Here is a 27,888-nt window from a genome sequence, read left to right as displayed (position 1 = left end):
CTGCAAGTATTTAAGTCATTTCAATGTGTTTTTGTAAGAGCCAAGGAGGACTTTTTAACCCATTCTAATCACAAAAAACAGAGGCTCTTTATTTTCATGTTTCTTTTTTTAAATGAAGAAAAAATAAATAACATGCCACTAGTTCACTTATTATATGAAGGTATTTGAGATATACAGCTAAAGTTTTAAATTAACTGACCTCAAAATTTAACTTGTCTGCATTTTGCCCTTTTGCAAGTTGTATTTATTATAAAGAAGACATAAAACCTTCCTAGCACTTACCACTGGGCTCTCCCTTGAGAGTCTCAGAAGTTCAAGGATATCAGACTTTTCACTTACCATCCCTCACTGGAAGAGGCAGATTGCACAGGACATGCATTTAAACAGAATATAAAGGCCAGAAAAGATATAAATGATCTATTTCCATTCAATGGTCCCCAAGCTTCCAGAGCAAACAGCTCTTCTTTCCCTCTTGTCATTAAAGAAAAATTGTAATGGGCTTTTATTCTGGAGACAGGTTCCAGACAAAAGTAAAACTGGGCCAGGAACCTCATCAGGTTTCTGGTTTGTTTTAAATCTCCCTCTTCATTTTCATCATCTTCTCTTTACTAAATACAAGTTCAACTGACTACTAACATTTGAGTCAGGCCAGTGACAGTGTAAGCAGCTTTATTGTCTCAAGCTACGTTCAGTGCAGCTTCACAAATTCTCAGAACACATGGGATTCCCTACCCCACTGCAGACCTGCAAATTCCTTCCCCATTAGAGGAGATGATGGCTAGAACTCCATGTAGTTTCACCATCCTCCCATGAAAAAGCTATGGGAGAGCAATGTGGCCTCTAGTAAGTCCATCTGCAGCGGTCTATTATTGTTGGCTCCATAGTAATCCACACCCAGATCTGAACAGCAACATTCCCCTACCACTAGTGCAGAGTGAGCACTGGAAAGAGACCACCAAATTATTAGAAACTGTTACAAGGTCATAATGCCTAAAACTAATCTACAGCATCTATCAGAAAAGTTTACAATACATTTGTGACTTCTTTTGATACACAATTGCAGAAAGTCGTATGTAGGAGGTATAGTATGATCCTGAGAGTAATGTAGTGCTGTTTCCTCAAAGCTTGCTGAACAATCAAAAATAGATTGCTCGGTATAAACTTCAATCAGTTAGGAATGAGAAATAAGATTTAAGTTAGATGTGTATTCAAGAACTAGCAATTACCGGAATATCAGATGTGCATTATCCCTGCCATGTGTTTCACAAAAAGCAGTAATTCAAAAGAGCTGGACTTGACCAAGAGCGCAACACTCAGAGAAGGTACTGAATAAATAATAAACTGAAAAAGTAAAATTAAGCTGCTTGAGTTTACTATTGTTAAGAAAAGAAATAAGCTATTTAAATAAGTTAAAGGGATCAACAGCAATATTACCAACTCACAAACAATTCAAAAACCATCTTTATATTGCCCTAAAATGCAGGTGGCTCAACCTGGGGATTGCAAAATGGTGTTGTGGGTTATAACACCTTTGCCCTTCCCATATTGCTAAATAGGAGGAGACCCTAGCTCAATCCTGGATAGATAGGAGGGTGTCTCATTATGGAAAAATGTCGAGAACCACTGCCCACAAAACTTTATGTCATGTACTTGTAAAAACATATCAGTGGATCAAATTCTGCCCTAAGACTTCCCTCTCTTTCCTTCCTTCCTTCCTCCCTCCCTCTCCCACACCCCACCAACATAGCTTAATATGTTTATCAGTTTTTAAGTGTTTACATAGTTAAGCTCTGTCAGTGAGGGAGACAGTGAATGTGAGAAACAAGGAGTGAAATCCTGTGGACGGCAAAGACTAATATTTTGCAGGACAATTGTTTAATGCTGAATAATATTCTTAAACAGCATCAATCGAAGTTGATATCTATTGCATTTATACCAAAAGACCTGTGTTGGGGAATTAAATACTTATTGTATAATAGTACCTGCAGCGATGTTAAAGGAAGAAAAAAGTAATGATGCAAGGCAGAGGAGAAAACTGCATACTGTATAAGTTCTTTTTAATTGCTGACTTGTTGCTGTAGTGGATACATAGTGAAGTATTACAGTCATTTTATATGCAAGCAAATGGTATGTTTACTGTATTAAGGGAAGACTGTCAACCTGAAATTTAGTCAGTTTTTGAAAGCTGACTTGAAAGGAGAGCCATTTTAAGTATTACTGCAGTCAGTTCTCTTTTCAGTTTTAGTGGTTTTACCGATACAGTTTACAATTAAAAAGAAAGAAGTACTTCTTTCTTCATTGTTGTTGTCCGAAAGACCACACAAACCAGAGGGAGAACCAAGGAATATGCAAGTTTAGTAAGATGTTACTAGCCCAGCTAGTAGAGGGATCAATGTTGAAATCTCAGGCTAAAATAGAATCATGCAAAGTAGTTCATTTTTTGGTACAAAAAATAAGATTTCCAGCATTGCTGTTACAAGTACAGTTTGGAACTAGTAAATAAGTAACAATGCAATCAGACACGGAGCATTTATATCACTTGACAGCCTAGCCTAGTGGACTGGTACTGCAGATACATCAGCGATAACTGCACTAAAATAAATTAGAAAAAGGAAAGTCCATTAAGTGAAAGCTGAGACAATATATTGACAACGAACGTGAATCCCAAATTATTGTACCAACAAGTCAGTGTGTGACTACATTGAAATAAAAGCAAACAAGATAACATGTCGCATTGCCAAAAGAATTGCGGACAAATTAAAGCCAGGATTGGACACTAAATAAAGAGCTAGATAAGCTTTAAATAGTAATGTTCACTTTACATGTGAAAGTGACTGGGTGTAATGTAAAACAATTAAAATTATGCCAAGTTTCAAGAATCGAAGTTAGACAACATCAAAACCAAAGGCAGGCAAGAATAGCGAGAAAGTCAAATTCATTGTCTTCCAATTCCCCAGTTTTTAACAAAAAAGGTAATCGACAGATGGCAGTTACCCAGGACAGCCGGTAAGAATTAATGAATTCATGAAAAGACTAAATGCATACTAAACACAAATGAAATGGGGACTGAGTAAATAATATGACCCTGGAATGGAAAACAAAAGCAACATGCTCGATAACTCCCAGTAGCCTTTTCCTACTGCTAACATACTAAGAATAAAGTTCACTGGCCTTGTTAACTAAACAACAGGTTATTTATCACATTATTTAGCTGCCGTTTATCAAACCATTTGGGATATTATATATAGTGTCATGATTCTTTCATAAAATTTCTGGTACACTATTGCAATATCAGTCTATATAATATCCTAGAATCCAATTCACATCATGGGTTTCAAAACACAAAATATCAGCAGAAAACAATGGAAAAAACAAGTTATTTTGTTGTCTCAAGGTGGCAGCTCTGTCACAAGTTTGCCTATACTGAATGAGTGGCAAAATGTTACTTTAAGAAATACTTATGAATAGATAGTTTGGAGTCAACCTCACAACTCTTTCTTATTTAAACCACCAATGTAAGCATACATCATTCATTTAAGTCAAAACAGTAGGAGTCTACTCTCCATTCTGACTTTCTTATTCTGTCTAGAAAATGTTGGATGTACTTAACTAGACCGACACTTCCCACTTTAAAACCAAAGGAATCCAGCTACATCAAGAAAGCACAATGTCGTTATAAAAATGCCAGTTTAGTATCCCAAAATCTCTTGCTTCTTCAGAGGACAAAAAGCCATGGTGATCAACGGAACATAAGCATTATTTCTAATCTTTTCCCTTCACAAACAAAAAGTCCCCATTTCTGAATTAGCACTTGAATACTATAAATTCATTTTCCCTATGCAGTATGTACATCTAATCAACATAATGTTCATAAATGACAGAAAGAGGCAACATGAACTCAGCAAATCTGAACATCTGCATTATATTTTTATATCATTAAATTGGAAGCAGAATTCCAGGTTATCCAGCATATAAAGGCAGAAATTTTGTTTTGGAACTACAGAATAACAAGTCTTGTTTTGGAAAAAGGCTTTTAAAAACAAAGACAAAAGCAGTTTTCTGAAAATATTCTCATGAATAATATGAAGTGCAATGCAGATAGCAGGGATTAATTGAAATCCAAAAGCTTCTTACCAAGTACCCCAAGGCGATAGTTGACTGTGATGACTATCACATTGCCATAACTTGCCAGAACACTGCCATCATATAAATTTCCAGTGCCTTCCATGTAGGACCCTCCATGAATATACACCATCACTGGCTTAGGTCCCCCACTGTCCCGAATGTCTGGAAAAAAAATATTGAGAAACATTTTATCCCAAGAAAGTGGCAAAAAAGATACATGCAATAATGTTTCTTAGTGAGGTTATTTTGCTTTTTCAGCATGTGTCTCTCAAGCAACATATATTAATTACTGGGCTGGGAGAGGGCACAAGTGTTTGTTTCCACACTTCATGCTTTGAACAGACTAATAAGCCAAGAAATGTATGAACACATATAATTTGGTCATTGCGTTTGTTTAAACAGGTGGAATTTTCAACACCACTCATTTGGCCTAATTCTGCCCCCATGGAAGTTGATGGTAAATTGTCCACTGACATAAGTAGGAGCAGAGTTAAGCCAAGAATGAACTATTCTGAAAATCCCACCTACAGGTTTGGGCATATACTAACACACGTATTGTGTTATTAAGATGAATTGGATCTGGCCCCATGTCTAAGTAGGCGAAGTCATATATTCTTTGCTGGCTTCTAACAAGGTAAGAGAACTAACTTGTAAAAGGAGTTGCGAACATGCCTGAAGTTTAGAGTGTCAGAGTTATTGTGCTGCTGCTGGGGAAAACAGTTTGCGTGCTTTAGACCCCAAATCAATACTACTTTGTGCCAGATGGATAAGGATAAGGATAAGAGGATACTTACTTTTTTACATAATTGAGAAAAAGTATAGATTGGCCAAGATTTTCGAACAGAGTTGCATGAAATTAGTTTCCTAAATCCATACCTGAGTATCTGAATAAGTGGCCTAATTTTCAAAAGTACTGAATTGGCATGGAACTTCAGGCATCTCTTTTTGAAAATCTTAGCTTTTTTGTTTCAGAAGACACTTTTCAAATCTTGCCAATTTCCAAATGGTAATTTCTTTGGTTTTATAATCAAATTTTCCTTTGAAAAGGAAGGAGGTGAGAAGAGAAAGAAAGAAAATAAAAAGCTTTCCTCTTATTTGCTTTTGTAGGTGATGATGGGGAAAGTCACTGCCTACACACAACTATTAGAGAAACATGGTGAGGTATCTTGTACTGGACCAACTTCTGTTGGTGAGAGATGAGTTTTCAAGCCACACAGAACTCTCTCACCAACAGAAGTCAGTCCAATAGAAGATATTACCTCATCCACCCCCTCTCTCTAATATTCTGGGACCTACACAGCCACAACTATACTGCATATACACCACTATGACTGTGTGGGGAAATACTGAAATTGACTATATAGAACATGCTGCATATGCACAAAGTAAATAAATTGGGGAAACGGGGAAAATTTTGTAACTCCCCGAACTTTCATTTACTAATATTAGATGGAACCTATAACAATAACAAGCCAAAACCAGAATGAAGTGTGATTTGTAAATTGATGTGTCCACTTAAGTAAAAATGTGGATCTCTGAAGTAGTCTCATTTTTTTTTCCTCCATGGTCCATTGTGGGGGAAGTCCATCTGACAAATTCAGCATTAAACATTCATTATGAAGTCACACTACTGGCTATTCTACTAATAGCTATTGGCTATTATGAAGCCATACTACTTCAGCTACTTGTTGAATTACAAATTTCATTTTAAAGATTCTTCTTAGTGGGTCCAATAGTTATGCTGGGCTTCTGTGGAGGATTTTTTAATAAATGCCAAATTTGCCCCTTAACTGTTTAAACTTGATTAACTATCATTTTCTCAGAAATGGAAGATATAAAGTGATGGAAAGGTTTAAAATTAAATTGTTATTGATACATGTTTGGATTAATGATATTTTGATTTCATCTGCTACCAGTTCACCATTTTCCATTGCCAAAGACAGCACACAATGCTGCATTCTAACGTGTCTCCAAAGAGATTATGAAAATTAGCAGACTGAAGAGGATGTTTAAAATTCCAGAGTAAGGAAGAGGGAGTTCTCTCAACATCCTGGCGTAAAATTTGCTTTCACTATGAAAGATAGCCATGTTCATTACAACAATATTCACAATTTTCTCCCGTCCATGCTCCATTTAATATCAGTGTGGAAAAGGCTATCTTAGATTTATGAGTTATTCCTTTTATTTTGGGCACACTCAGTGAAGCAGTCTTCAATAAAACTCTTCATACTTCTATCTTGAATCATATCCCAAGTATGGCAAGGACAATGATGAGATCAGGCTGTTCAAACACAGGAGCTCCTTCATCTGACAAAGGCCAACACAGATGTTTTTGTTTTTATACGGACAGCTACTGTATAATTTTTGTGTTGTTTGTTTTGAAAAAAAAAGTCAGAGTGCTCAAACTCCAGAGATGGGCTCTTCTATACTGCAAGTTCTAGAATAATCACTTATTTCAAAACCATTATGATGCTTAGAAGTGGCCTGCCCTTCATGAAATAACCTGCCCTTCACTCAAGCACACAATAAATACTTTCCAATGTGCCACTCTCAGAGTTTAAAGTGAAGAGAGCACATATCTTTTTCTGTCCAATGGAATTACATGCTTAGGTTTCAAATTCGAGTAGAGCAAAGTCCTTTCAAATTCATTAAAGCATTTATTTCCAATAGCTGTTTACGCACAGCTCTTGCTTCCAATTTTTCTAGCATGGATACAACTAAGAAAGCAATGATTAATTATTAATCTGAAATCACTAAATGACTGTTCACAGCAGAAACTGTACACTGTTAATTTTATACTTGGAAGTAACACAGGGGGAGATTGTTTCAAGTTCTTCTTTAATTAAAATTACATGGAATTAGAAGGCACCAACTGTGAACAGTAATGAAATCTTGGTAGTACTGTTCTGTTTATGTGAAAAATAATATTGGGGTATTTAGAGAAGAATGGGTGGATTTTATCGGAAACAAATGATGAACTATACATTCACGTGCAAAGCAAAGTTCAAGGTATAAAGAAAGGATTCTTTGATAAATTCAGCCTACATTATGCCTTTCTCTGATTTCCCTGTAAATATTATGCTTGAAAAGGTTAAGAACAGGCAAGCACTGCAAATTATTCTCCATTTATCTATATGCCACATCAGATAAGACTAGATGCAATATAAATTTTCTACATGCTGCATTGTCAAAGATCTCAACCTTGACTTAAGGGTAACCACTTCTAGAAACTAAAGGTGGTGGTTCTGCGTGTCTCACTCTCGGAAAGGGAAGTTTAACAGTGAACAAGACCGACCCACACTTTTATCAAGCTCACCTGAGAGCAAACTCAAGATCCTCAGATGAAATACATACCAAGGCTCTAATCCTATATCAGGAGACAAATAAGTTAATGGGACTCTGCACATGTGCGCTAGCAGATTCTAATGCAGGATCAGGTCCTTACTATGAAATGTAATTTAAAACAGACTAGAGATTGTTCAATTTTGAGATCCAATATTGCATTTCATGTGAAGTCAGTGGGAATTTTGCTTGAACAGGATTGCAGTACTTTATCCACATCTGGGTGTATTTGATAGGTGTAAACATTCGGGATAGAGAGGAGTTGTTTATTAACTAGAAGTTAATAATTTAACTGGTATGAAATTCAGAAAGCAGAAATGTAGGCTGTAGGAAGAATCACTATCTAACGAATTACATTAGACCTTGAAATATGTGGCCAAGGAACTGGTGTAAGCTCCATTGTTTGACACCTTTAAAAATTAGAGTGGACAAAGTAGTAAAAATATTGTGCAAGAATAAATCTGTATTGGTATGAAAAAGGATTAAAGGTGGGATTTTCAAAAGTTTTGGATTGGTGTTAGGTGCCCAACTCCCACTGAAATCAAATAGGACTTGGGCACTTAACTCCCTTAGCTACTTTTGAAAATCCCATCTAAATGACCTGACAGGTGTTTTCCATCTCTAACCTCTGAGCCAATATCAGCCCATTGTGCCAGAGTATTGCAGTGTGCTCAGTAAACTGCATGACATTCGAATATCTTCAATTTAATACATTGCAATGTCTAGACAGCGGTCCAAATTCTACATTCAGGTATACCTTTGCAGATTTCGTGAAATCAGAATTTAATTCTGAGTGAATCAGGGAACAGGTTTATCCATAGCGTATTCTGTTGAAGTCACCCGTGGTGGACTTGGCCACTAAGGGCCTGTTCCTAATCCTTTCTCATGCTGAGTAGTAGTTACTCATGCACGTAGTCTCAGTGTGAATAAGGCCTGCAGAATCAGGTCACAAGTTTAGTATTTCTACCAAGAGTTTGGAGTTTCTGACAAGAAGTGTGGAAATTTTCAAAAGAAATGTATATGGGACACCTCTATTCAAAATCCTCCCTGACTCCAGGCATCTCACTCCCTTCATTTATTTATACCTGTGTTTTGCCTTGATACCGTGATTTATTTGGTCTTAAATTGCCAACTGATAATGTCTAAGTAGATGCGTAGTGGGTACATCTGATATTTATCTTATTTATATGGCCTATGTAAATACATGCTCTTATTATTTCTTCTTAATGTTTGTTACAACCACTTGTTATCTCTGCTGTTAATTAGATTAAATCATTCAGGGAAGAGGCTGTCTTATTCTGTGTTCCTAGAGTGCACAATGGAGCATCAATCCTGAACGGGGATTTTGGGCACAACAGTAATGCATAAAGAATAAATAACTAATTTCAGAAATAAATGTCATAAAGTTTCATTTGTTCCAGGGTCCTTTTAAAAGTCTCACTTTGACATTATAGAGATATGTGACATTTTTATTTACCATCTCAGGTCCATTTGGGTTTGAACATGTTATTGTTGAAAACTATTAAGAAGATTTTACAAACAAACTAGCTGTTCAGGAATCCATGTACTTCGTACTTAGCAAGATTCTACATATGTACTGTTTTAGCTATTCCAAAATAATTTTCTAACAAATTTTGCATAACGAGAACATGGCACCAGTCAATGAAACTATTTTCACAGTTTAAAACCTCCTTTGAAGCCATTTTACTTTGAGTTCAAATCCATGAGACACTAAATACATCTATAGTTATTTTAATAGTGTAAGCCAGTGTCACTGAAAATCTTATTATGCAAACTTCCATTAAAAATAATCACATCTTTTAGATGTGTTGTCAAATTGAATGCCTGACAGCTTGTGATCATTAAAGAATCTATTGCACTTTTCTTAAGAATGCGAATGTTTAATCCTAACCTTCTGACAAAATTCCAATCCTCTAATTACATTCAGCCTATCTAAATACCCCCTCAAATTTCAGTTGAATGTAGTATTCTTCTTCAGCTCCTATCTTAAGCTTTTGGGTCATTTTGCTGTATACTCTGGTTAAGCCACTGGCTACATTTCACCTGAGAGGTGGCTGTATTTAAGTGATGGACGAAGTGATCCCTATATAGTAATTGCTGAATTTGCAAAGTGCTTTGAGATCCTTTTTATATGAAAGGCACTGTATAAATGTAAGAGATGCAAAGTAGTCTGAAATGCAAGAGTTGTAATTCTGATAGGCCTTTAATATGTAAGCAGCAATATAAGGTTTTAATTAGAGAAGGACTCCGCAACCAAGTCAGTAGTAACTTATAAACTACTGAAAGATGAAAGTTAGTACTGCAAAAACTGACAGACCCTTCACCATACTACCAATGGTTGGTTGGGATATAATTATAATGGAACCCAATAGAGCTGCTTACATTAAGAGGCTGTCAGAATTTTTACTACCTATATTTTGAAGTGTTAGCAACACCATTGTAAAAATTCAATGTAGATTGAACAGAAGCTCTCAGTCAGAGGGGGAAAATATTAACTGAAAAATTTAACATGCAAATAAATTTTTTACTCTCAAATGTTGATGCTCATGGAATGAGAAACTAATATGCATAGGTGACAGTGTGAGCAGGCACTGTGCTGTCTGTGTATATCAGTCAAAGACTCTCCAGCCTAAATTGCAACATTTATGCTTTTCCAGCCTGGCTGGGACTGTAATTATGCTGAAGCATGTGGTTGTTTTGTGATATAAACAAATGTATACTACTATATACTGTTCTCTAAAGTCAAATGGTTTGAGATAAAGCTACCCAAGAGAACGCCTTTCTTCTTGTGCTACCATGGCAATAGAGATCTGCTGAGAGGGTTGAGTTAGCTGTCCCTAGCTTACTTTTAAAACATTGAGGCTGGTAGAGGGCTCTTCACCAGAAAAAATACACAGTCCTGGAATTCACTTCCCTTCTTGGTACAATAGAGCTTCAGTCTGTTGACTTTCAGAACATGATGCAATGTCTATCTCTTCTCCCAGACTTTGGAGAAAGTGGTGGAGAAGGGCTAGCCTTAGAGTCCTGGATTCCATTCCCTGCTCTCCCATAAACTTCCTGTGTCACCTCGGGCAAATCATTTAGCTTCTCCGTGCCTCAGTTCCCCATCTGTAAAATGGGTGAGACACTTTCCTACCAGGAAGTTTGTGAGGATAAACACATTAAAGATTTTGAGCTGCTCTGATACCATGGTGATGAAGTGAGACAGAAAGATAGGTGAGCTACACAGTGCATAGGATTTCTGATGGACGAGGGGAGTCCATTGGTGACTGAGTTTTCATATGTTTGTACAGCACCTAGTACTCTGAGCCACAATTCTAGCTGAGGATTTTACTAATAATTATTTTAATGTATATGTACCAAAAGTGCCTAATGGATAGGTACTTTTTAATATAAATCCAGATTAAACTAACTTAATTTTATGAACTAAACAAAAATTAGTAGGCAACTAGGATGAAAATATTCAAATCCTTTACATTTTTAACCCAAACCAGGTTTCCAGATCTGGGAAGCTAGTTTATTCACTGCCTGAGCAACTCTTAGTTTAATGTTGTGTCTACACTAGATATTTCTTACCCATTTGTCAGTAAAGGTGCGGATTCATTAATGCTACATGCATCACAGGTGTTTTTACCACAGCTCAGTGGTAACACAAGTGTAGCTACCTTGTTCAAAAACAGGCAAGAAAACGTCCAAGTGTAGACAAGGCAAAACGTTTAGTACAGCTCTTGTGAGACAGATGCTGGCCTGTTAAGACATATAAAGGTTATACAGTTGCAAGAATGCAAACAAAATGGGAAAGCAAAGAAGTTTACATAACTTCTGACTTTGCACACATTTTACACTCATAGGACTTGAAAACACCTTCATTTTTTAAACTGCAAATTTGCAGATCATTAGCCTGTAATGTGCACTAGTGCCTTTGGGTCTTCTGAAAACAAAAATGAAAAATGATCTCATTAAGGCTGGCCTAATGGTTGTAGCACATACAGAAGACCCAAGTTTGATTACTGATCCCAGTCTCCTTTGTCCCTGGGCTGGCAACGATTGAGAATGCTGATGCTGTAGTAGTAACACGTAGTACATGGGACTGGGGATTATTTAATACTGTTTTATATTGAAATCTGCTGCTAATTAAAGTGAGAGACTGACTCCATAGGGAGTACTGTGTGGTCCCTTAAGCCAGGTGGCTATGATCCAGGCTCTTGGTAAGGGCTCATTGAGCCTCTAAAGAAACATAGGCAAGGTCCTGTGCTCTTTGCAACACATTATTCTTAAATTATGTGACAGGGACCGTACAATTATGCAGCACAGCCCTCCTTGCTATGGCCAGCCCAATCTGAATAGGGTTTTTTGTGTGTAACTTATTTATTTTTATATTTGTGTTTGCTACCCCTAAATGTTCAGTCCTCTGCAGATGTTTGCACTGACCACAAGTAACTGTATTGCAGAATTTGTCAAGGGAAACCTGGGGGTAAGGTTGGCACATGGTTTGATATATTGACATCTTGGGTGGCTTTTTTGGAGGGTGTGGGGAAGAGGAGGCAGTTCTTTTGTTTTATTTGCTTACCCACCCTGCCCCAAGTAAATTTAATTTGAGGTTTGCGGGGGGGGGGTTTCAATCCTGCCTGTGCAACTTAGACCACAGGACCCTGGAGCTGGAAAGTCCAGCCTGAGGAGATGAGGTCACAGCAGTGCAAGTTGTCTGCTACCTCAGAGTTATCTGGCTGTGGAAGCCCAGTACCAAAGCATGTAGGAAATGCACCAATTCAGCACTTCTCCTGTGTATTCTCCATAGTGACTGTGGCTCGCCAATGGAATATATAGTTGACCTGTCCCTTTTGAAATCTTTGAGGAAGGTGGAGGGGTAAACAGTGTCTACCCTTACCTCAGGATGAATCCCCCAGATCCATCTGCTCCCACTAGCACAGAACAGGGGAGTACAATTTTCATCCCTGATGCCAGAGGGACTGAAATCCCAGTCCCATAAACTAAAATAATTAGTTATAGTTGTAATTAATTATCCCCTTTCAGTTCAACTTTACACCCTTACAATCTTTGGCTCCTCTCCTCAGACTGCCAATACTGGTGGTTGTATGGACAACATGTCCTCCAAAAATGGATGAGACCATGAAATTCATTTAACATAAGCTAATGAACTTCCATTTGATAATCACTGCTCTGTCACTACCACTCTGAGCTGAATTTAACCACCTGTCTGAATATTCTGCTTTTAAATGTATCTCACTAGAGATTTAACTGTAAATTCTAAAATTCAAGCAACTATTGGAAAAGGATACACCACTCACATATTGGACCATCTTGGGGTCAAAAAACTCTCAGTCCTGAATGGGAGTTGGGCAACAGAACACGCCAATGGCACACAGACCGGAATGGAGATGGGCAACAACTTTATCATTAAATGTATAGAAGGGTGTTGGGATAGGAGCTGCCAGTCGAATACTAGTGGCAAAATCTTGCAATACAGGTAAATGTGTGCCAGTAGTCAGAACTACTGGGATTTAGTTGCAATCTTTGCCCCTGCTAATATTTTTAATATCAAAATGTATTGTTACAGGATTAACATAAGTGAATAAAATCAGATCACGTGAATCTAAGCAAGTCAGGTGATACAATACTCATTTTTCACATCTCTACACAGAAGCTATTTGAAGAAAAATATGAGCATCCGTTAATAGATGGTACTCCTTTTTCTTTAGTGTTAATGAAAAGGAAAGTGGTAGAGCTCTGTAGTTACAGTTATTCTATCTTTCATGCAATGGTACTTGACCAAAAAGCAGATAAGAGAGGGATGAGGCAACAACATTGGCAATTTCTAAACAGCACCTCAATTTTCTCTTTGAAAATAAACAAAATAGATGAGATCTGGAACTATAAAACTTAACAGAAATGGGCTACACTGCTTGAGAGAAATAGGCCTAGTTACCAGTGCTTGCATGTTGTTAGTTTCTAATATGAAAAAAAGTCTTAGACTTATATGATTAATGTTTATAATTCATAAACAAAAGTAATGTGTTCAACATGTTCATACTATCTATTTGTAATAGTGTTTGTTAATGTGTTCAATAACATCAGCCCAGACAACTGTAGATCTTCGTAATAGTAAAAACATAATGGACCGCATCAAATTGGTGAAGATCTGCTCAACTCCACTGAATTCAATGGAATGAGGCCAATATACAGTAGCTGAAAATCTGGCTACAATTTAAGTGCCAGGCGTCTTGTCCGAGTGAGATTAGGTATCTGAGCTTACATTTCTTGACATGATAATGCAGAAGGGAAGGGTTTTTGTGCTTTTGTACTGAAAATTCAGTTGCTTGAGAGACACTTTGTAAGAGCTTTCTAACATTTTCTCTTTATAAACACAATATTTTCTATGTTTATCAAACTGAGATCAGTTGGTGAAAGAAATATTTGTATTTGGTGAAATATATAAATACAGAGGGTTAGAAAACATGCAAAAAGGTGTACAGAGAGACTTAAAAAAAGTGTTAGTTCAAATAGTATGGACAAAATTCAGTCAAAAGGTGGGATGAAACATATCAAAAGTCCATTTCAAAAAAACAAAAACACTCATCTTTAAATATTGTTACTCGTTTGCATAAAAATGTAAAACTTAACATTCTTTCTTTTTAAAGAATTAAAAAAATATAAATATATATATATAAACAACAAGCAAGAAGACAAAACACATCAAAAATGGGAATAAAAAAAAATCTTCAAAAGACAAGAAGTTAAAAAAAGAGGGGAGAAAAAGATTTTCAGGGATCCTTGTCATGCAAATCAGTTTGGCGGCAAAAAAAAAAATACCTTCATCTTCAGCACCGTCATTATCACCTAAATCATCTGTCTGTTTCTTTGTAAGGGGACCTAGGATTGAGAATGGAGAAAATGGAGGGAAAAAAAAAAGACAATTCAAGAATATACAAGACTGAGGAAAAAAATAGTCAATATTAAATTCCCAAGGATGTTTCAAGAAAAACATTTGGGGGGGAAGTTCAACTAACACATTTTTGTTCTGTTTTTTAAACTTTATAGCAAAATCTCTCCTCTAGGGTATGGCTATTAGAAACATCTAGCATGAGAGGCAAATAGTGCCTGATACTTTACATTAAAAAAAAAATCAAGAATTAAAGGAAATGTTTACTAAAAGCATACCCACCACAAACATATATTTATCGCCTTCATTTCTAAATTTGAAGAAGAAATGGTGACCATAACAACCTAAAACCAAATTAGCTCTCATATTTAATGAAATAATGTTGCTGATAAATATCTTGACAATTGGTGAAGAGAAAATTTTCTGTGAAAAGTAAAATCAAAGTTCTGAGTCCAACCATCTTAGCTCCTCCTTAAAAACGACAAGCATGGGTTTGGCTTTTTTTTTTTTTTGGACTCATTTATTATATTCCAATTTAAATACAGCCGTGGACGGAAAATTCCCTATAACCTTTCTTTGACCACCTGCTGATATATTTATTAAAAAATATGAAAGTCCCAAAGTGGGCTTTAGAAACAACAGGTGAAATCTTGGCCTTACTTAAGTCAATGGGAGCTACGTTTTCCATTGACTTCAGTGGGACTAAGATGTCACACAATCTATACAAAAGTAACATTTAAAACACAGGCTATTCAAGTCTCAGCATAGGAAGGCAAATAACATCTTACAATCAAAACTAAGAATAATGGAATTAAGGTTTAATAATTCCCTTCCATATTCCAGGCCAACACAAGTACCATTAACATGTAAGGAGATTCATCATTTTTTGCAACAGAAAAAAAATTGCCCTTCTCTCTTAGCAAGTAATAAAAAATACAGCAGAAGAAAAGTCAAAGGCCGTAATGAAAATATTTCCATATATCATGTATTCCACATAGTTATGCACAAACACAAGACAGTTGGAACTCAGTATTATCTTTCCCTTTTTCAGAGCTATCCAATTTCCATGACATTCTGTAATTTGCATGCAAAAAAAGCAATCAGTACAAACACAGGACTCAAGTTAAAAAAACGCAGCCATGCACATAGTAGAAAACAAGAACTTTCTCATGCATAAAACAGACAAAAAAGAAGAACAAAGATGAAAAGTGTGTGTCGATATCTATAGTACATGTAGGCAAGAGGCACGCATTAACTTTAAGCACATTGAACAATGAAGTAGTGTTAAAACATTTGTATTTTTAAAAGCTCCCATCTACTTCTGTTATGTTATAGGATATTAGTAATCCAACATTAAGCCTGCAATCTGTGCAAAGAACGCTATAATTCTGATTAGTGCACTTAAAAACAAAAAATCTGAAAATGTTGTTTGTATTGCACCAGGTGCATGTGTTTGACAAACATAAATAATCCATGATGTACCATGAAATTTTAGTTGTGAATTTAGAAACCAGACCATATACACCTCTACCCCGATATAACGCTGTCCTTGGGAGCCAAAAAAATCTTACTGCATTATAGGTGAAACTGCGTTATATCAAACTTGCTTTGATCCGCTGGAGTGTTCCGCCCCTTCCTCCCCCCCCCCCCCGAGCGCTGCTTTACCGCGTTATATCCGAATTCATGTTATATCGGGTTGCGTTATATCGGGGTAGAGGTGTAGTTGAAAACCACAGTTGAATACCTTAATTACTGCATCGGTCAGGAGAATAGTTTCAAGCTCATTCTAAATACAGAACACCGGAATTATACATCATAAATTCAACAAGAGAATTTTACAATTACACCTGCAAACAATCATTCTGTTTAATTCAGAACCTTGGTGAATGCAATAGCTTCTGCTAATGGAAATCCTCAATATAATCGCTACAAATTATGATATCTACATAATGTGACCCTATCTAAATGCAGGTAGCACCCTACTGATTTGCTGCTATCATTCTCACACCATAGCTACTATACTCCCAAAAAAGGACAAAATCACTAAGTATAGCAAGGAAACTAGAAAATCATTCACTTAAAGGTGTTTTCATTACAGCATACAGGGAAGAATCAACTATTACCAATTCTAAGAGATATGCATATAGTAACCAGTAATGGCATGTTACAGTTAAAAATATGTATTCTTTTTAAGGGTTTCTTGACAACTATTATGTTAAAAGGAGTGATCCACAGGCAAACCTAGAGATATCTGAAAAGACAAATGTCTCATGTATTTCTGTAAATAAATTGTGTAGAGGGAAACTTCTCTTTCTCGGACTGAAAACATTTAATTGCAAATAGAAAGATGAATAGTCCCTTATTATAAGGGATGTCCCTCATATGGTACATTGTATTTCATCTCTGTCTAAAAATCAATATAATCCCATATCTTAATAGCAGTCATACAGAGAATCAAACACTGTTATATAAAGGTATGATCTTGTGCTGCAAAATGATTCACAGTACAAGTGAAACATGCCCCTTACAAATAAGCTTAGCCTCTATTTTTCATCAAATTGCCTTTTGTTTCTTTGAAACGTAGGTGGTCACTTTGCTGGTCAGCTTCCTACATGGCCATATTCAATACACACAGTTCCCAGTAACAGCGGGAAACACACTGTTAATGGAATCAAATGATCTGGAACATACTTCAGGCTAGCATAGTTTAACATGGTTTGTCTTCTCAGTGTAGTCTGGAATCCCAGATTTACATTTAGATTCTATCAAGTCTAAAATAAGAGGCTCAACTAATCTCTTCTCCTGGTGGGGAGAATTCATTCCTGATGAAGGCAGGTAGCAATACCATTGCCCTCCCTCCCCTCGATAGTCTTCCAAGATAAATAGTAGGTGTGATTTCTAGCATAACCTGGCCCATTCCTGCAAACCTTATTGGCTGCAGCATCCACTTTGGCAATGGCCACCTCAGAGCAACAAATGCCTACCTCTTTCAATATACTTTCTGCCACGGGAGATCTACTCCTGAAGCCACTGATGTGGCTGAAACCTAGGTCATCGTATCACAGTGTAGAGAGGCCTCTGTAACTATCAGTAATTACCTACTTCTCAGATGTATTAATATTTGTAAATGCTCTGTAGTCCTTGGATGAACGGTCTGTTTAAGTACTATTGCTCATGTGGCTGTCTGAACCATTAAACTCCAAAAGAAAGGCATTGTAACCTTGAGATCTTAAAGAAACGGTGGCAATTTTTTGTTTGGCTATTTATGTTAGGTACTTATATGGCCCCCTTAACCATAGTACCTGAGGCTAGACAATAGGAAGCCAAACTTCTGAAACTACCAAAGCAATGGTAGAGGTTTTAGACTTGGCTTTCCTTTGCTTCAGCAGTGCTTCTCAGTTCCAATATAGTAAATAATGCCCACTGTTTCCTTATTCTCAGGAATAATAGACTCCACTGATTAATACTGTTCCTGTGTCTGCCTACTAGGTTAAGTTAATAAGAAAAGGGCTCAAACCTGCAGCCCTTACACAGGAAAAACTCCCACTGAAGTCAATGTGAGTTCAACTCAGGCAGTAAGAAAATAAATCCTTATGGAAAAATCCTACAGAATGTAACAGACAAGAATATCCCTTCAATAAAAAATTTAAACAAGCTCTGGAAATGTATAGCAGGGACAAAATTCTCAGTTAGGTTCAAATAAATATTTATAGAAAGTTTATGTTTATGCATCTATACTTTGCCTACAATAATTTCTATGGCCATTTATTCACTATTAGATTCTATAGGGTTTTTCCGTTGGGGAAACAATTGGTTTTGATTTTATATTTTGTGCAGGTGCTAAAAGCTAATTAAACAGAATTCACTAAATGGTAGCAAGACAGGGAAGACAGAGCAGCATAAAATAAAGCTTGTTAACTTTCCAGAATTACTTCTTATGGCACCAGACTACTACATTTATAAGTGGCTTTAGATCTACTTTTTCATTCCGTTGTTCCACTTTTGCCTCTTAGTATCCTTGATGAATACTCACTAGTTCCGCTTATTTTTTCACTCATTCCATCTAACACTTGTGCATCTATTAAGAAAAAAAATCCTTTTGTTATGTTTATAAACTAGCCTTCAAATAGAAAGAGCAGCTCACTGGTCTGGACCAAGTTGTAACTATCATTTCTGCTTCTTTTTAATGCCATAAATATCAACTATTGGCACACTAAGCAGGTATCTTAAATTATGAAAAAAGAGAGACTGAAACCTCTAAAATGCTGATGCAGGGTGATTTATTTTATCACGAAACTCTATAGGGTTTGAGTCTCCCATTGTAGCATACACAACTCATTAACATTAATGGAAAAGTAGACCCTATGTCAATTGAAAAGGGAGAGAAAGTGATTATTGCATTTTATGTGTCATCAAGACAATGAACAGTCTTATTGCAAAAACATAAGGAACGCTGTGTGTAAGGAGAACTCCTAATGAACTCTGAACTCATTTAATTCCAGAATAGTGGTTCTTACATTACTGAAAACTCAGTAATTCAGATTCTTCACTCTGACTAATCCAACTAATGCTAAAGGAGGATACAATGCATTTTTAACATCTCTATAACTGACCACTCTATGCTTACAGTGGAGTATCCTTTTTAAATAGAATAAAAAAATCAGCATTTCTGTGCGGTTAACTGAAGAATAATTATGTGCTTCAAAATAATTAAAATCCAACCATATTAACACTACCTTTTACCATTCCCTTTGATGCAGGACTAATGTACTCTCAAATATATTAAAGATGATTCTAAATTCTCTTTATGGTCTTGTTTCAGGAGAAATTATCCATGGCCTTTTGTGTCATGCATGCATTTGAAAGGCATGAAAGTTGTGGATGTTATTAGCTTTTGACCTGGCAACCCTAATCATCAAAAATTCATAATACACATAATCGCCCCTTCATTAAAAAAAAGAAGCACCAAATCCTCACCAGGACTCAATGTAGCTACAAGCTGTGGATCTAGTCAACATGTTCTATTGTCACAATAATAAGGAGGGGAAAGATGGGTCTTTTACCCTGGACTTAAGTAGCGTCCAGGGATCAGGTAATCACTACTGATGATTCTTTGAGTGCCTGCATTTAGATGAATGTCGTTCCTGGCTTAGATTGTCTGTCCCATAACTGGAAACTGGTGAAGGTGGTTTTAACAATGGAACAACATGGGTACTGCCAAGATTCATTAAATGGGTTGCTACATTTTGGAATTCTGGTTCAACATTAATTGCTCCATACCTGTTATAATATTATTATATATTTACCTTTAATTTAGGTGAGCTTCTATCCATCTACCACTATGCCTTCATCATTAGTATAGAAGTTTTGGTTGGACATTTAAAGATCTGCGAAATAAAATTTTATTTGTTCATTTTAGACGTTTGGGGCTATAAAAGAATAGCTGAGGTTTTGCTAGATCAGATGTCATTTTCAAACATTAGGTGACATGGACTCCAACTAGAGTAAATTCAGATTATTTTTTCAAAATAACGTTGGTACTTTTCCAGTGTATAATGATTTTTTTAAATTTAATTTTGGGATAGTCTCAACCTCCTAAGACCTTTACGCTCCATTATACTCATTGCTTGCAATTCTAAAAATCAGACATCTGACATATTGTTTCAGGTGTATATGTTTACATATTGATGCAAGTCTTTATGACAGTTGCCTGTATAAATGTTATGACAAATTGGAAAGATCCAGTATGATGGTCATTTACTGAATGGTGGTATAAAATAATTTTAGTCATTTAAAAAAAAAAAAACAGCTAGGGGGAGAAACAGAACCAGAATTTCTTTGGGAGGAGATTTTCAGAGGCCCAAATGACCCTAACTTGGAGCTAGGCTCCTAACTGCTGCCCACACTGTAACTGGGGAGTCTGACTGCAGCATGCATAGGCATACCCAAGCTAGCGTGGGTGCTAACAGCAGTGAAGCTCTGGCAGCATGGGCTTCAGTGTGGGCTGTACAAACCCACCCAAGACCTCAGCTACTTATTATTGGTACCACTGCTATTAGTACCTGCACTTGTACGGCTTGGTTTTGCCAGCTGGTGACCTCTTTCTTCATTCTGTCTTCTACAATTATAGGTTATTGTAATTACTTTAAGAAAAAACAACAACATTATATGGCACTTATTACTGCCTTCAAAACCCAGCATGACTCTCCCTACTTGTCAACTCTTGTCTCATTCTAGGTCCCCCGCCCCATATTCACTCCTACTCCAACGATGTGAGCTTCAAATGCCCATTCATCAGCTTCTTGTACAATCATTTCTGTGCGGTCTTCCATGCTGCCCCTTGAAAAAGATGAAGAAGCTTCCTGAACTTATCCATAAAGTTCCCACCTGCTACACACACAAATAACTGCTGAAGACTCACCTCTGAGAAACTTACTGACCTCGGTGCACTTGAGGAGTAGACAGATTATATTTTACATGTCCTATTTATTCATATTTGCTAACTTAACTGTATAAGTGTTGCTCCTCCAGTCTGTTTTCTTTTCTCTTTAGACTGCAGGCACTTTTCTGTACGTACCACAGAAATAAAATAAATAATAAAACACAAATCGACAAAACTGTTAAGATCCACACTTCCTGCTTTCTTCAAGCCCTTCACCTCTCTTTTCATCGATACAACCTGACCCTGCTTAAAAGCCTATTTCCAAATGTACTGTCCAGAAGAGGGCTTCAGATATAAATGAGGCATGATAAGGAACTGGGTTCCATTTCTGACCACCACAATTGCTATTGGTCCATATGATTGTGTGCACTTCAACTGTTCATTAAAAAAAAAATGAAACAGAAAAGATTATTGCATCATTAGTCTCTATAGGGGCTAAGTTTCTTTGTCTTTGTTTCCACAGAACCTAATTCTCCCCTAATGAACCTTACAGAACCTATTTTCAGCTAGGCTAAGGCTTTTGTGATGACTTTGTGAGCAATTACTGTAGTTACACCTGCCAGTGAACTACAGGTACAAAAAAAAATAGGCATAAAATTGATTTACTAATTGCACCCACAACAAGGAAGCCACTTTCTGTGAAAACTTCCCTGTTTAATTGCATACTCTTCAATCACCAAGCAGGCGATCATGGCACTGCTTACCTATCCCCCGCTATATTTCTTCACACCAACATGCTGCTGAGTAGTTAGGACAGGATACCTAATCCTGCAACCTTGGCTTTCATGAATAGTCACACTTGAGTCAATGGGTTAGATCCTGATCTCTGTTTTACCAGTATAAGTAAATTCTAGATGGGTGTAAACGACATCAGAAATGGGTACAGTGGTGCTACTCATCTGAATACATTTTGCAAGAGCAGGTACACTGGCAGTATGCAATTTTATTTTTATTTTGCTTATGACATTGCCGTGAATATTTTGTATTGAGCCAACTATAAATCCTTATATGATCGTAATGAAAGTATATATCAGGCATTGTGGCCATCTAAGACTTTCCTTTACATAGCAGGCAGCCATTTAAAAAAAAATCACTTTTATCCTAGCAAATAATTAAGCTTATGCAGAATAGCTTAGCAAGCAATCTCCTCATTAGTGAGACATACAGAAGACCATTCTGTAGGGGTGGCAAATATTCTATTCCCAGCACAGTGCAGCAGCCAAATGTGTCACTTGGGGTGCTGTGGCTGGAACACATTGGTGTTCTCTCACAACAGCCAACAAGTCTAGTACTTTTAGAACACAAGGTTTAAATTAATGGGCCATGCACTGCATTTAAATAAAGGCCCAAACACTTGGGCATGCGAGTCCCATGGATTTTGCTGGGACTATTTATGCCATTAAAGTTCCTCATGTGTTTAAGCACCTGCAGGATTAGTCTCTATCATCAGAAACACCTAATAAAAATTCCAGGGATTGTGATAGCACTTACAAAATGTGTCCAAAGATCCAATTATATCTTATCTTTGTAGTCATGATCACTGCTTTCTGGTAATAAGTTAGATAACTATCAATCCTTTTTATATTCTAGATACTAAAGTTCATAAAATGGACCGGAGGGACGAAGAAAAAAATCTGATAGTCTGGCAATCAATCTTTCTGGCTCATTTGAGTACTGGAAATCACACATACCTATTGTAGCTTCTTAGCCACATTGGCTTCCATCACATATACCAGATGCCAATGCAAAAGGAAAAAATAGCAAGGTAATAAAAACCATTAGGGCTAGAGTCTATGAGCTTGGTTCACTCCCAGTGGCATAGGGGGATGGAATAGGCACTTGGGATAAGGTAGCAGTATAAATAGAGTTGTCCCTCCCATATGCAGGGGCGGCTCCAGGCACCAGTGCACCATGCGTGTGTCTGGGGCGGGCAAGCCGCGGGGGGTGGCCTGCCGGTCGCCGTGAGGGTGGCAGTCAGGGTGCCTTCGACTGCATGCCTGCGGGAGGTCCTCCGGTCCCACGGTTTCGGCGGCGGGTATGCCGAAGGCACAGGACCAGCGGACCTCCCGCAGGCATGCCGCTAAAAGCCGCCTGACTGCGTGCTTGGGGCGGCAAAATACATAGAGCCGCTCCTACCCGTATGGATTTCATTGGGAGGAAGGGGGAGCAGCTTTAAATTACATCGGGGTTACAAAGGAAATTATGGAGAAAAAAAATGATGGCTGGATAATGCTAAAACACAAAACCTCAATGCCAGAAAATCTAAGGTTGAGGATGGAATGCCAGTCTCTGAACTAGAACTTTTATTTCATAGATTTCCCATCACAACCAGATGACCATTATTTATACTATTTTTAGACATTCTATAAAGTAAATGTCAGTGATACAATAAGATATAGTCATTGTTTCGACAATAGTTGGCTTTACAGCATTTACCAATCACAATCCCACTCCACTAGGTTATATCTTTAATCCATGCAGCTTTTAACATTTAACTTGCATTAATAATTCACTTTGTTTTACAAATATTCATATTCCAGCTATGACACACATTCTTCCACAGCTGCTCTGCCAGCTGAATTGAAAGTGCATGAAACAATTTTCTGTGTTCATGAGTAAGGACTAGGGCCTAGATCCTGCAAAGATTTATACACATATGTAACTTGAAGCATCTTAATAGAATCAGTGAAGTCAACAGGCTAAATCTTCAGTTAATATAAAATTGGTGTAGCTCCACTGATTTTGATGGAGCTGTACCAATTTGCATTCTGAAGATTTGGATCAACAAGTCAACTCATGTGCTTAAAGTTTAGCACACACACAAGTGTTGGCACGATTGGGCCTTGAATTGAAGGGTCAAATTTATGCCAGACAAAACCCCCTGGAGTTACACCAGGGATGAATATGGTCCATTACTAGACTTTTAATCAGTGGCAAATAGTATTGAAGGTGCCCAACTAGCACATACTAGATGTGAAATAACTCAAAATGGTCTACAGTACAAATATATTCTTTATTCTATTTGGAATCTAGATGGAATCCTAAACTCTTGTTATAAATCTCAGTGAAGTTGCTCAAGAATTATAAGAAGGATATGAACTCTCTTTATTCTATAAGCTTCCAAAAGATCTTATTCAGCTCATGTGGTCGAATTGCAAGTTTGGAGTTCAAAGGTCCACAATTCAAATCCCAGCAGAAGAAATTGGCCACACTGTCATCTATCAATATTAAAATACTTTCACTTTTTTCAGAGGTCTCCAGCATTAATGCTGCAATGGCTGATTTAAGTGGGTGAAGCTTTCACAGCATAAGAATGTACAAAGGGATACTGTTGCTACTGAGGAAGCTACACTTCTGACACCAGGTCATGAAGTCACCACCATCCTTAAACTATGTTGCCAGATGATACCCACCGCTACCATCTGCCCAGAATACCTAAATAAATGTAGTACAACCAGTTTAAAAATTGACATGCAGGGCCTAATTTTTACTATACTGGGGAAAATCATGAAGTGCAATCAAGCCTGGAAGGCCCAGGATTTAGCACAAAACTACGAGTTTGTCAAGTCAGTGTGACATTACTAATCATGGACCCAACTATACTTCCTTCAAAAGAATCAACTTTAGTTAAGGCAGTACACCAGTCCCATAGGCTTGGACTATGAAGAGAGATCCATATGCACAACAATAATCTCTTGGGACCAGATTCTGGTGCCTTCTTCATGTTGGATACCACTATAGTCCACAAGTAGCTCCATTAATTATAGTGGTTGTTACAGTGGCTATGTAGTTGATCTGTGGCACAGCTGGGAATAGAACCAGGCCCTAGATACTGGAGTTAACCGCTGCCAATGAAAAGTAGCCATGTAGAAGTAACTGTGCATTACAGAACAAATCAAATTAATCTATAATATTTTCACAAAGTAACCATGAATTATAATTAAGCATGAAACATTATTAGGCATAAATTAAGTTCTGCCCAGATCCACCACTTAGACCACATCCTTCCAGACTTGTGTTGTCCACTATAACCTGTGTACTATTTATAATGCATGACCTCTGAGAATTTAAGGGCTGATGTAATCAAATAATGACAGCCAAACCCTCATTATCTAACTATCTCTGGGGGCATCCAAAATCATTGAATAACCAGGGCTTTTGCAGTAGCTGTAAAGGAAGGCTGAGGGTGTTGCTTAGGTGGCTTCTTTGCCTGGCCCACCACAGGAACATACAATAGATGGGTGGGCCAGGAGTTTAAAGGGAACCATCTGCTAACCAGGTTTCCCATTCCCTCGCATCAACCCCAGTTGAACAGCTTTCCTGCAGTGGCATGCGTAGCTCAAAGAGCATGGGAGCTGCCTTGCCCTCTGCTACTCTGTCCCATTCCTCTCTCATGCAGGCTCTGTCGCACAGACAAAAAGTAGGGAACAACAGCCCTGAAAAGCTTTGTTGATATTTTAACTATTGCCACATAGCACTGGCAGACAGAATCCAAATACATCTTTAAAATTCACCCAGCACAGCACTTCAAAAGCCAGTGCTGTACTGGGAATATATCGATATTGTTGGAGGGCACACAGCTTGTTGTTAAGGGAGGAAAGCTCTAACCTTTAGGGAGAAAGGCACTCCTTCACTTCTCTCCTCAGCTAGTGGCTCTCAACCTTTCTAGATGACTGTACCCCTTTCGGGAGTCTGATTTGTCTTGTATACCCCGAAGTTTCACCTCATTTAAAAACTACCTGCTTACAAAAGCAGACATAAAAACACAAACGTGTCACAGCACACTGAAAAACTGCTTACTTTCTCATTTTTACCATATAATTAATTGGAATTGGAATATAAATATTTCAGCATATACTATATAAAGCAGTATAAACAAGCCATTGTCTGTATGAAATTTTAATTTGTACTCACTTCACTAGTGCTTTTTAGGTAATCTTGTAAAACTAGGCAAATATCTAGATGAGTTGCTGTACCCCCGGAAGACCGCTGCATACCCCGCAGTTGACAACCACTGCCCCCCAGTTGACAACCCCCAGTTGACAAACCCATGTACCCTCCAAGTTGACAACCACTGCTCTAAGCCTCTCCCAGGACAGCAGATTTGGGAATTATTGGGTGCAAAGAAACTTGTGTGGAACCCCTGTGCCAGAGTGAATTTCACCTTGAATGACTCTAGTTTGTTTCGGTTAGGCACCATACACCATGGTGTGTGCATATATTTATGCACCTGTACACACATGGACATACAACCACACCTTACATAGTGATTGTTTTCCTAAATAGTGAGCTTTTCAAGGTAGAAGCTGTGTTTACCTGTCCATGTGGATAGTATCTAGCACACCGCGAGTGCTACCAAAAGAGAAATGACAAATGCTGAAAATAAAATAAAAACTCATACTAACAACCTCTTGTTCAGTGCTGCACCATTCACACAGTTTGTTGCATTATAAAATAATAAAACTTCAACATAAACGTTTCTCCATAGTTCAAAGGATTTAAGGGCATCCTTACAATACTCTTTAATTGGGACTTTGTCTACTAGCTAAATTAAACATAATTATAATTGCCCTCATTTCCACATCTTTTGACAGATTCAAAGTGCATAGCTCTCAAGAACAGTGGTGGGAAAGTTCAGAGGGCAACACATATTTCAAAGGCTATCTAAAGAAGTATGAGACATGGGGAGTTGCACCAATCTTCTTATACGTATATATAGACTTTTTAGAAGAGCAAAGTTTTTAGGCAGAAAAATTCAAAACATCTTGGCACTGGAGTGACATTGAACAAGAATAGTACAAGCAGTGTTTGAAGATTAGAAGGATCAAATACATGTCATAAAAGAGTCATTTGCATTCTGACATGTTTTCAACATTAGCGTAGCTCTTGTTTTGAAACTACCATTCACTTGTTCTGCATGTTATATTAAGCATTCCCATATGGATACATAAAGCTCTTATACTGAATGAAGCATGAAAAGAAATCAGCACAGCATTTCTAATGCAGCGGAACTAAAAGACAAGTACAGAGTCTGAGGCCATGCATTTAGACAGCTGCAGTGGACTCCTACACAGGAACAGAAGGTTCAAAACAGATGTAAACGGAAGCCTTCTTCACCCACTTACTATTTAATAGCTGACTATTACAATACTGAAGTTAGCGAATAGGAAATGGCCAATAAAAATAGATAGACTCACAAAATGTCACGTCTGGGTATACAGAATAGTTTTTGAAAAGTACATCAAGTTTAAGAGCAAAATGTCAACATGGCACTTGCTTCCACTCTCACAGTACTCATTAAGGAGAGAGTTGACAGGTTGGGGACAACATAACATGTCTAATTCTTATCTAGTGACAATGCCAACACTCTGTGGAGAAAGGCAGACACAATGCGTGCCAGATACAAATGTAAGGTTTCCCAGCATTTGACAGAATGTTTTCTCATTTCAAGATTTCCACCCCCCAGAACATCTACTTATTTTTAGTATACTGTATGGACATAATTTTAAAAATTCCAGTGTAGTAATTTTGCTAAACAGGTAATAGATTTTATACTGAGTGTTTTACAGTAAAAAAAAAAGTATTTTGTTCATAAGGCACGTGTGTAGAGCTCTTACATAAAGGTTTAAGAACCACCTTGACAGATACTGAAAACTTGAAACTTATACAGCAGCTGTGTTTTGATGCAGAAAAAAAAATTGATCCCAAACTGAATTTCTTAAAACTCTGGGCCTCAAAAGGTAAAAAGTTAAAAATATTAACTGTGAAAAAATATTAAATCATTTGATCTTCTGAAAAGGAGAAGGATCTAAGGTAAGGCAATTCTTTCAATAATTTTTAGTCTGTTTACTGGATCACTAGAGTCAATATAGGATAAGAGGCTGTGAGCTGTCGAAAGGTCTATTGCTTTCATACTGCATTGACCTCCCCTCCACCCTGTTGGTTCTCCTCCTCCTCCCTCTATTGTAATAAAATACAAAAATATTTTTTACAAGAGTTTTTCTCTTCTTTGCCTACATTGTATAATTTTTAAAAGAATTTAAGCAGTTCAAAACGC

At 37.3% G+C, this 27,888-nt stretch overlaps 1 protein-coding gene across 7 annotated transcripts in view; it reads right to left on the bottom strand.

Moving 5' to 3' along the window:
- NLGN1 (neuroligin 1) overlaps positions 1-27,888 on the bottom strand; it is a 578,187-nt gene that overhangs the window by 286,522 nt on the left and 263,777 nt on the right. For 5 of the 7 annotated variants that reach the window (XM_034780940.1, XM_034780937.1, XM_034780941.1 and 2 more), the window contains 2 exons: positions 14,320-14,379; positions 4,135-4,287 (listed from right to left, as the gene is read on the bottom strand). In XM_034780940.1, the coding sequence (XP_034636831.1) occupies positions 4,135-4,287; positions 14,320-14,379 (213 nt within the window). The remainder of the gene's footprint in view (positions 1-4,134; positions 4,288-14,319; positions 14,380-27,888) is intronic. The other 2 variants (XM_034780943.1, XM_034780944.1) reach the window with 1 other exon arrangement.

The sequence above is a fragment of the Trachemys scripta genome, chromosome 9 (assembly GCF_013100865.1).
Source record: "Trachemys scripta elegans isolate TJP31775 chromosome 9, CAS_Tse_1.0, whole genome shotgun sequence".
In the NCBI taxonomy this organism is placed as follows: Eukaryota; Metazoa; Chordata; order Testudines; family Emydidae; genus Trachemys; species Trachemys scripta.
Note: the sequence above shows the minus strand (reverse complement) of the source record. Positions and strands in the feature narration are given on the sequence as shown.